Source organism: Sinocyclocheilus rhinocerous, unplaced genomic scaffold, assembly GCF_001515625.1.
Source record: "Sinocyclocheilus rhinocerous isolate Xijiao unplaced genomic scaffold, SAMN03320098_v1.1 scaffold75, whole genome shotgun sequence".
NCBI lineage: Eukaryota > Metazoa > Chordata > Actinopteri > Cypriniformes > Cyprinidae > Sinocyclocheilus > Sinocyclocheilus rhinocerous.
Genome location: NW_015632455.1, coordinates 153,572 through 165,228, shown reverse-complemented (window position 1 = coordinate 165,228; position 11,657 = coordinate 153,572). Strand labels below are relative to the sequence as shown.

At 37.2% G+C, this 11,657-nt stretch overlaps 1 protein-coding gene across 1 annotated transcript; it reads right to left on the bottom strand.

The window, feature by feature from the left end:
• Positions 1 to 1,126: 1,126 nt before the first annotated feature.
• LOC107742275 (matrix metalloproteinase-14) lies at positions 1,127 to 11,230 on the bottom strand. Its single transcript, XM_074560189.1, is given in 11 exon segments — positions 1,127 to 1,650; positions 2,194 to 2,309; positions 2,475 to 2,625; positions 2,725 to 2,863; positions 2,944 to 3,086; positions 3,913 to 4,074; positions 4,206 to 4,513; positions 4,850 to 4,972; positions 5,545 to 5,614; positions 5,617 to 5,689; positions 10,790 to 11,230. Coding segments are annotated over 11 exon segments (1,704 nt in total). The 5' UTR covers positions 10,877 to 11,230; the 3' UTR covers positions 1,127 to 1,318.
• Between the last annotated feature and the right edge of the window lie 427 nt (positions 11,231 to 11,657).

Below are 11,657 nucleotides of genomic sequence, written 5' to 3'. Positions count from 1 at the left end.
CTCAAAACAGCTTAGACATTTCAGCAGAAAAGCAGATTTGAAACTCATGTGAAAATTACTTTTTTAAGGTCCAGGAAAGAGAGAATAATGTTAAAAAAGGAACTTTATTTCATTTTCATTTCCAAGTACAAAAAGTATGAAACAGGCAAAAAAATGTCATTCCTTTACATTTACACTATATCATTATCATTATAAATATCATTACCATTATCATTGTTAAAACTACTTCAGAAATGTCTAATACTGATGTATGCAGTGAGAAAACCCATAGCACCATTACTGTTCATAAATAATTCTTTATTTGTTTCTGCAAGGTGGAGCGCAAGAAAATCTCACCTCCAGCCTTATTATAGAAACCTGATTTTTCCGGCCTTAAACCTGACATTAAAAGATCGGAACCTAATTTGAAATAAGTCACATTCTGCCTGTGTCCAGCAGGACTTGAAATGACAATTTAAAATAGGTAAGACTACACATGGAGAACAATAATAACAATAACCATAGTTATAATAACAACGCCAATCATTAATGACATAATTAATCATAGTAAAATGTACCAAACACATTACAATAACAATAGTATTTTGAGTTGAAACAGATGGACAGCTCTGCTCTATAGGTGTATTTCAAACTGGCCTACTCCAGAAGCTGCTCAGATTCTCTCTCCCTGAACTTTTGACCTGTAACCTTTGACCTTTCACGTACAGCAGGTCTCTATAGTCGAGCCGTACTTTGTGCAAATATCTTTGGTGAATAAAAGGTGCAAGGAAGGTCAATCATAATAGTCCTTCCATACTATTAATTCAATGGCAAAGGCACATAATGGGGTGCAGGAGGTGTTCACTGGACCAGCAATGTAAAAAAGCAAAATCTGAGTTAATGAAATACGTTAAAGTGAGATCATCTAGAATATAGAACATGTCAATCAAACAGCCGCCCGGCTGGAGTCAAGTTCGGTTCTGTATGGGGAGGGAGATTTTCAGAGAGGATAAAGGAGGGAATATATACTGAAAAAAAAGGCTGAAGGAACAAAAGTGCATTTCACTGATAAACCGTAACCATGTAAGAGACGGAGGGGGGCTCTTGTCTGTCTCTCTTATCTCCCACTCCATTTTGGATTTTTTTAATTAATGGCAGAGAAGTACATGTAAATAGAAAAACATACGATACACATCCTTCACTTTTTCATCTCTCCCTGCTTGCAGACCTTTACAGTCTGACATTCATTTTCACTCATTTTTCCCATTCAACATCCTTCCAAACGCCATCTACTTGTATCCCTCTTTCTCGTCTCTTCCCGTGCCTTTCGTGTTCATCTCTAAACCTTGTCGAGCAGAGAGCGGTGACAGTAGAGGAGGCGTCGAGGGGTGCCGTAGCGCCGGAAGAACAGCAGAGCCCCCAAAGTGACAAGCACACAGGCCAGAAGAAAGAGAGGGATGACAATGGTTGCGGCTCCTCCCATGGCTCCGCCTTCTGACTCGTCCACTTCAATGATGAGCACTTCCTCATCTGTGCCAATCCTCTTCTTGGGCTCCTCTCCTTCACAGCCCATCCAGTCAGTCAGGACCGATTTGGGGTAGCCTGGCTCCACCTTCAGCTGCTGGTTGTTAAACTTCCAGTACTTATTGGCTTTGTAGAAGTAAGTGTGGGCTAAAAAAACGTGGAAGAAGTTGATTCAGTAAAAGTGGCTCTAAATTTCTAAACCTCTAATATGGTATAAAAGTTCTTTCTAAACAGATAGTTTGGTTTCTGGCTTCTGTTAGGTCAATACAGCACTCCAGCCATATATTTACACCTCAAAAGTTTGAGGTCAGAAAGAATTTTATACTTTCATTTAGCAAGGATACATTTAAACTGATCAAGATATTTATAATGTTACGTAATACTTCTATTTCAAATGAATTGCTGTTCTTTTGAACTTTCTATTCATCAAAGAATTCAGAAAAAAAAATGGTTTCCACAAAAATATTAAGCAGTACAGCTGTTTTCAACATTGATAATAATAAGAAATGTTACTTGAGCACCAAAGCAACATATTAGAATGATTTCTGAGGAATCATGTGGCACTGAAGACTGGAGTAATGATTGCTGAAAATTCAGTTTCGTTTTGACCAGTGATTTTTGGGGGGATTTTGGTAAACAGGACAGTGAAGAACACACAGGAAGAAAACAGAAGAACAAATGCTGCTGTACCTCCATCTTCGCTCATGAAGGCCCCTTTGATATTATCTGGTACTCCTTGCCATACACTGATGGGTTTGGGGTAATCTGGATCCACAGATCTGCTTTTCTCATTGAAACGGTAATATCTGAGAAAACAGAAATGAATGCCATGAATGACAAATGATGAAAATAAGTGAAAGGGAGAAGTTCACAAAAAAGAAGAGGAAGCATTTTTTTACCATTTGATGCAAAATCATTGGATTTATAACCGGACACTGAATAAGACATGGTGAGTAACACTGGAAACGTACTTGGTTCCTCTAAAGAAGTAGGTGTTGCCGGTGGGTGTGTAGAAAACAGCGGCATCCAGCTTGTCTCTTGGTAGGCCTATGCCAAGCTCCTTGAAAGTTTTTGGATAACCTTCCTCCATTTTGGCCTCATTGAACACCCAGTACTTATCACCTATATAGAGGACAGAAAAACAAGCATTATTGCAATTTGTGATGCTTATTAAAACCAGAGATGCAATGCGAGGCGAAAAAATACAGAAGATGGACGCACCTTTGAAGAAAACAAACTTTCCATCAGAGCGTTCGTAGGCTGCGTTGATTGAGGGAGGCAGTCCCTTCCAGAAATGTCCAATGGGCATGGGATAGCCCTGCTGAGGTTTACCATCACGCATTCTCCAGAACCACTTTTCCTGTGGAGTAGAGAGGGTGTAAATATAAAAAACACACAAAACATACAGTATGTACACACAAACTTTGCATTCAGTTGTACCTTGAAGACGAATATCTCTCCCCGGAGAAAAGCGATGGTGTCGAAGTGTCCCTCACATATATCAGGGCCAAAGGAAGGCCGGTCTGGCCTGCGGGTGGGGGGCCACGGGGCCGGAGGTTGGGGCACCTCACCAGAGCCAGCACCTGTTGAATCACACAGGTGAGCATCATGGTTATTAGAGTTAACTAAAACAAAAAAAAAAAAAAAAAACTACTTATGAAATAAATGCTAACTATTTCATAAGTACTAATACAATATTTATAAGTACTAGTACTTATGAAATAGTTATCATTTAATATTTCATAAGTACTAATAAAACTAATACAATAAAAACATATAAAACATATTTATTACAGTTAGTTGCCGAAGCGACATTTCTCATTTATTACTTGATGTACTAAAATAACTAAAAATGAAATAAAAACGACTGAAAATGACTTATATACATATAAAAAGACTAATAAAAATTCCAAAACAAGCCAAAAATTTTAAAATTTAACTAAAAGGAAAATAATTAAAATGACAATTTATTCAAAATATAAATATATTCAGAAAATGCACTACCATATTTTGAATAATGCATTATTTTAATTAAACTTTTTTTTGCTGTTTAAATACACATTGATTTTCAAAGACAGAAACAGATATCAACAGATATTATTTATAATATATATTTTATTTTTTGCATTTGTAATATCATTGTTTAAATGTCTTCACAAAAAATACTGACTTTACTGTAAATGAATTAGATAGAATGTGAAACATTCTGACATCTACAATTTTTTTCTTGTGACTAATGATTTTTAGTAATTTTATATGATCTTTTATCTTATACATAATTTTTATGTTAGCTATTCTTTTGAATTAATGTATACACTTTCACATATTTTTCTAAATGACTTGGCTTGTAAAAAGAACATAATAATAAATAAATGAAACTAAATGCATTTATGCGATGTAACTGACTACCATATATTTGCTGGATCCCCCGTCTGTCATCATCAGGCAGCACAAAGTTCTCAGTGTCCATCCACTGGTAAAACGGAGCCATGATGGCAGAGGGATCGCCTGAGTGTTCCAAACCCAGAGCATGACCTAATTCATGCACTGCCACCAGGAACACATCATTACCTGAAAGAAAGGCAGAACGACAATGCTCTAAATATAAATTATCACAGAATTTACATTCTGAATTTACAAGCCCCGCCTGAAGTTTGCTCGGCTGACAGACACATTTCCACGTTCTCTTATTCTCTGCTCACCTCCCTGGTCAACGTTGCCTGTTGTCCAAGGCTCTGCCGCGTCAAAATGGGTATCACCTCCGATACCGTGACCAGGGAAGTACGCGTGGGCCAAGAAACCTCCCTCACCGTCAAATGGGGTGCTGTCTCCGTGAAAGCCTTCCGCAAAGTAAAGCATGATATCTGCAAACTTGTCCACCTTGCCATTAATTTGACTGTATGGGATTTCACGGAACTTGAGTGGCGTCACGGCTTCCCAAACCTTGAAGGCTTTCCTGATGGCCTCATGTGTGGCTTGTTCACCCACTTTAGGAGTGTAGTTCTGGATACTGAGAAGAAAACATTTGTGCTTATTTGTTAAATGTGAGTGTGTCTTTTAGGAAGGAAGTGTAGAAACTTGGATTTTTTAAAAATATGTCCATATAATCTGATAACTTGTTCCACTTTTGAAAAAGAAGAACCAGACTAATGTTCATCATTATTCAAGTGTTCTGAGTGTTTAAATTTGGATTGGAATGCAATGTGTAAATTGTAATCCAGCTAAAGCGTATCCAGTTACTATCTATATACAAAGTGTTAATGGCAGGTGTATAGAGGGCCACAGTTTTATATGCATTAAATGTATGATTAATGTTATCCTTAGTTTGTCAAATAGAGTTCCATACCTGAAAGTGATTTCTTTTTTTTCCCATTTTAGGCCCTGGATGACATAGCGCTTCTTTCGTAGGTTGCTCTTCAGTTCAGAGCCAAATTTATCTGGAACTCCACACCTTGGCCGCTGCATGGCCCTGACAACATCATGTTAATGCAAGACATAAAGTCACTCAATAATATGTGACTCAGTCACCTAAGAAAACAGTTGCAAATCAGATAATCAAAAATTAAAATTCTGTCCATTTTTTCTTTACATCTAAATAATGATCAACACACAAACGTACACATTTGGTATACATGGAAGCTTAGTGAGAACCAATAATGTCAGTTCTTTTTATTGATTGATTGATTCATATGGATTAGTTTTGGGACAACTTTATAACCTTTTTGGATCTTTTATGTTCTGGTTCCCTGGACTTTAAGTAGAGGGACAGAAACCTCTCGGGTTTAATTAAACATATCTTAATGTGTGTTTTGAAGATTAAACAAAGTCTGGGTTTGGAATGACATGAGGGTGAGAAAATGATGTAATTTTTATTTTTGGGTGAACTATACCTTTAATGCTGTATCAGGTCAGACTCCATCCATTTGTGGTTAAAGACTGACATTAGCATACATAATATAACTATTGAGTTACGCATTGTACATTATTTTAAAACGGTTATAATTAACAAATTAGAAATGTATGAGATTGGGCTAGACTTACGAGAGAGTAGCTGGATCCATAGTGCCGGTGACAGTGAGGCCATAGAACTTCTGCATGGCGGATATCGAGTGATGGATTTAGGAGAGCGGATTGCCTGAGCCCGAACATCACCAGGAGGAAGATACCCATACAGCTGGAGCCATGCCTGAGAGAGAATGAACGTCACATTAGCACACATGCAGCTGTCCTACAACACCTCTTTATCATTTTAATGAACCAAACTCAACAATGAAGTGGTATAGTGCAGAGACACACAAAAAAAAGTTTCTCTGGAAAACATCACTTGTGGCAGAGCATGAAATAGCACAGGTGTCACTGCTGTTAAGGTGACCTCAACGAATTAAAGGTTGGGCTGAATGTTTTTGAAGTGTACTCACTGTTCCAAATGTCTCAGTGCAGCACCACATCCACATGACATGCTGTCTGAATTTATAAAATTTAATTGTACACAAACCTGCCAAAGTCCACAAACATCAGTGACGAACCACAGTGCAATCACAAAGATGTGTGTTAGTGTGTGTGTGTGCTTACAACCTGGTTAAACTTTTGTGGGTAAGAGAGTGTGTGTGGACGCTCGAGAATCTTAAAGGCTTTAACTGTGGAGTGTGTGTTGTAACTGTGAGTAACTGTGTATCTGAGATTTTATGACCCTAATTTAACTTTAAGGATGTATGTGTGTGTTTCCAACCTAGTTATAATTTTGGGGGTATATTTGCTGAAGAAAAGTCACCAGAATTTTGCTAAATCTGACAAAGCCTATCTTGGTTTCAAAGAATATATACCTACACATTATTTTTATATACTGTATCTATATACTTCAAAGAATATATATATATATATATATATATACATATATATATGTGTGTGTGTGTATAAAATCTTTTTTCAAGTTTATATTAAATTATATTACATTTCTATTTATATAGGGACCAAATTGTCTCCAGAAGCTAACTAAACCCAACAGCCAATTTGAAGTTAGTCATTCATAACTGTATGTATATATTTCAAAGAATACATATACCTGTATATGTATATGATTTGTATTAAATTATATTACATTTCTATTTATATAGGGACCAAATTGTCTCCAGAAGCTAACTAAACCCAACAGCCAATTTGAAATTAGTCATTCATAAATGTATGTAAAAATGCCCTTTTTATGTTTAAAAAAATTCATTTTTAGGGTTACCCACACTTGGTTAAAGACAGACCAAACTGACTTTGAATTAGAACAGTTTCTCTGTTCTCACTCTTTCTGACTTACAGAAATAAATACTGAGAACATGAAAGAAGAGAAAAAGGAACACTAACAAAGAATGAAACAAAATAAAATCTAAATATATCTCAAAATGTATAACTAGACAAACGACAATGGTGATGTAATTATGTACCTTCAAAGACCTTCATGTGTTGTTTTTTTGTAAGCTCTGCTTATAAACTTAAACTCAAAGAAACATGTTTGGTTTATAGTCTTTCTTAAGTAGAATGTTCATTTGTAACGAAACAAATTGATCAAATCTAAATAATAATAATAATAATTTATTTAAAAACCCACAAATCATTATTCTGAATACTAGAGGGATGTGACCCCTTCATGTCTTTGGAAGTTATGGCCCTGATTATAGATATATAGGTAGCTGTAACCTAATGGGCTTATCTGGGCTGTTAACACAAAGGTTACATGTTTAGGAGTGACTGTCTGTTAGACTCAGCGGTAAATGTCTCATTTTAAGGATCAGACAGCCAGTGTCTCCATTCCAACCACAAAGAGTGTCAGCAAAAATTACAAGCAGTTTTCAGTAACCCTTGTGACCTCAGACTCCCTCCCTTTCTTCTTTTCTTTCTTTCTCTTTCTTTCTTCTGAACAGGCAGTGTCTGAATCTTCTACAGAGAGAAAAAGAAGCACGAGCATGAAGCAGAGAAACTACAACTACATACTTTCAAGTTTACAGGACCTTTTGAGTCACAAATACTGAGAAATGCGAATCGCTTGAAACTACTTAAAAACTCATGTTAGACTGACAGAATTCCCTGAAATGTTGTCAGCTGTTAAGTGTTGAGGTCTGTTTAGCACTTTCTAAATCTATATTCCGGATATCTCTGCTTTGTAAGGTGATTGCACCTTCAGAATCAAAGACAGCATAGTTCACTTCACATATTAAGTGTCCTATAAACTGTATGAATATATGGATACCAAAATGATAGATCAATTTATTGTAATTTCAATTTATTGTTACTAATTGAAAATTTGCTGCACAAGAAATGTTTAGCTCCCTTAATATATACTATAGCATATTATATATACAGAACTATAGTGATTAGGAAACGTATCCAGAGAGCAACTTCGCTAAATCAGTGAGTGCTTTCACACTGGTTCATTCATGTTGCAGAGTTTCCATTGAGACTTGTCAACACAGGCCATATCGGTCGAGGAAGTATAGATCGGGATAACACGATACTGTAGTGTTAAGCTGGTCACCCTTTGCTCCATTTTTCTTTCTCTCAGTCTGTCATTTAATTCCTCCTTTCTGTATGAGTGCTTTCTGTGTGTGGTGGCTCTGCTGTGGTGACGCACCCCGTTTTTGTAAAAACACTCTAATTCATGAGGATGAAAACGTTTCCCTCTCTCTCTTACTCCCTCTGAAGGCCACTCTTCTCCCTCCCGAAAAGCCTCAGGTCTCCTCTTAATGCTGCCAGCAATCCCAGCATGCTCTGCTGGCCTAGAACTCCCAGCGGTGGGCGTCAAAGGTTCTATTTAGAACCCCTCTGCCATTCCCCTGACTGAGGAAGAGCGAGTCACTGTGTGGCCATGTGTCAGCTATTACCATGTAGACAGGTAGCCTTTATGTAATAATCAAGACAGACGCTGCCATCATGCACAGGTCTGGGAACAGATTTCAACAGTAACCATTAACTCACACAGGATAGTGACTGGCAGGTTCGGAAGATGTGAGGTTAAGTGTAAGCACATGCTATGACATCACTGTACCATCACATGCCAGCAAGGCTAACACATGCTACATTAAAAATATAAATCAGCTCTCCTTTAAAACTAATGGAGTAAATAAGATTAGGTGCTTCCTGAGATGGCTGTTTCTGAAAAACAATTTCATCATTTTATGGTGTTGCAACATGGGAAAACACATTCCATGTTGGGAAGAGGAACATGTTGTTTTTCTGGTAGGCTGTGTGCAGTTTTAACACTACACTAAAAAAAACTGTGCACAGCCCACAACTCTCCTGATCTCTGATTCTTATAGTTTCTCTGCAGAAAGTATTGCCGTCAAACTTTCCACGCTTACGGGGAAAAAGCTGCGTTTATGATTTTAACAGCTGATCTGCTGCTCCTGAGGTATTAGAGAGGGGAAGAAAAGAGCAAACTATAACTAAAGAGAGAGAAAAAGAAGTTGAAGGGAAAAAACTGATTTTAGAGATTAAAAGTAAGTTAGAATTCTAAAAACAAAGGGTAGAAGAAAAGGAAGATGAAAAAGAAGAAAAGGAGGGCAGAGGTGAGTCTGAATGCACGACAGAAGGACTGAGTCAGTCATTCCTCCTTGTCTGTGCCAATGGAAAAAACAGAAAATTTTAGACATTAGTGCCCGCGTCTCACTCTGCATCTTCACGTGGAGGATCAGATCACTGACCCATTTAACTGAGCAAATGAACTAATATTAATACAGCATAATATTTGTCATCTCTACAAAAATCATGCAAACTTCAGTGTCTCTTAATCGCTATTAATCTGAGAACACAGCAAAGTTTACTACCAATTAGCAGAAGTGAATTGTCTAATTCCAGCAGTTTCAGATGCATGAGATTATATCCATATTTAATTCACATACTCATTTACATACTGCAGAACTGCATAATTTTTCCATGGAAATAAATCTATTATTAAAAAGAGAGATTTTGTTGTTTGAGCTTTCTTTTGCATCTTATTAAACATCTAAAACTGCATTTCATCCATATTTAAGCTTAAACTGATGAAGGTCTGAAAGATTCAGCAGAGTTTCAGCAGATGCAAAGCATCTGTAATACTACTTAAACAAATACATCATCTCTCGTCTATGGCCTGGAGAGGGGAGCAATACCCAGCTGTTTTCCATAAGGAATATAACCGAATTTCTTTCTTTTTCATTTTTTTAGTACAGTATTCAAAACAACAGCACCTGTAACAACAGCAAAAGTGCAGGGCTGTTGTCTGAGGGATTATTAAACCCTGGCAATTCCTGGAAAAGTCATAATATACCTAATGTAATGAATTTAGTTCATTAGTTCAGAATTCCTGGGGGGAAAAAATGGAGGGGAAAAATGATTGGGAAAAAATTTTGTACATGTCACAAAAAATGTCACACTTCTGTATGGTAAAAGCATATTAATAAATATTGTATTAAAGGTAAACCAAAAGTCTGAAGAGTAACCACAGTTTCACATGCATGTGGCATCTGTGATTTAACCTTTTGTGTGACCTTTATCTTTGATCACGCGACTCTCACATGAGGAGACTGTTATCGTCTTTGAAAACTGTGGTGGAATCTGCAGAGCTGAATTTTTTCCATACTATCCTTGGGTATATCTCTCAACCATCTCAGAAATGTGAAGGAGTTTGAGAGTAAGGAATGAAGGGATATGACTAGAGACAGTTATTAAAATGTCTTAAATCCTCGCTCTGATCTTGTTTTCTTTATTTTAGGCCATTAAGATTTCCTGGCTTGCATCTATAACAGAGATGCCAAAACGTCCTGAAAAACAGTCAGTGGTTCTCTCCCACTCACAGTTATGTGTCTAACAGACATGTAGGCCTATTTCTGGAGCAGACATTAGGATGCCTCTGGGTGTATAAACAACCTGATATATCTACTAATATATCAACTTATTAGCACCATTTTTCAGTCAAAGGAAATACAAAAGAAAAACATGAACCTAAAGATGCAGGACAGACACCACAAAACTAGACTTGACCACTTTAATAACTAACCCTCTCTAGCTAAATAGGAGTCCTGGAGCCTCTGACTCACTCCTGTTTTGTTTTAACCTGCTATTTAGGGGTCTGAAAAGACACAGCTCTTCTCATCTGTATTCAGCAGTGAATTATGAGGTACATGAATGCAGTTCATGAAGGAAATCCTGATACGCGGAAACATCTGAGTGCATCTGTCTCCAACAATGCAGGCTTGACACACAGACAGTGGAAAGACGCACACACACACACACAATACTGTAAAAACAGTGGATGTTGTGTTACCTCTGGTCTGACTTCTTTGTCACTGGTCCCGCTTTGCACCAGAAATACGCTGGCGAGGGCGAGTAACGACTGGAGTTTCGCAAACATTCCTCAATGCGCGAGACTACTGAACTCGGGACACAAAAATGCTCTAGGCACCGTTCGTACAGTTTTCTCGTTTAAGTTTCCCCAGCAGATTTTCCTGATTCAGACCATTCCAACAGTGAAAATGTTTCCTTAAAACTCAAAAAATACAAAAAGAATAAAAACTGACTTAATCATTATTAATGAAAGGTTTTCCAAAAGTAAAACTGGACCCCAAAAAGAGAAAACTATCTTCAGAGGTTAAATATATTTGTCTTAGTTTTGCTCTATATTCTCATCTTGCGTTTTCTTTTGTCCGCTGATCTTTCTCTCGCCACAGGCGGCTTCGGTGTCAGAATGGAGACGTGGTTGTTTTACGTCCGTCCCCGTGCTAATCTGCTTGCACTGCAGAGCATCTAACTGGGTGGAGTTATAGGAGAATCGACCCTGCAGATGTCAGATTTCATTCTATGTCCTATACAAGCATCTACTGTGCGACTATAATCTAATCTGTATCTGTGAGATAATTAAACGATAAATTTATTATTAGTGGGTTTTTTTCAAAAGTTTTAGATACACTCCCAGTTAAATTTAAAAGAGACTTTAGCAGTTAAAACGATTTAAATTAGTTTTGTCTACAAATATAGGCAAAATTGTTTTTGTGCCCGTGTATGAATGTCTTTATACAACTAATGGATAACGTATATACAGTGGTGGCCAAAATTATTAGAACACTAGTATTTTCACCAGCTAAAAAATGGTTTTAAGTCAGTTATTTCTATCTTTTGCTGTAGTGTGTCAGTAG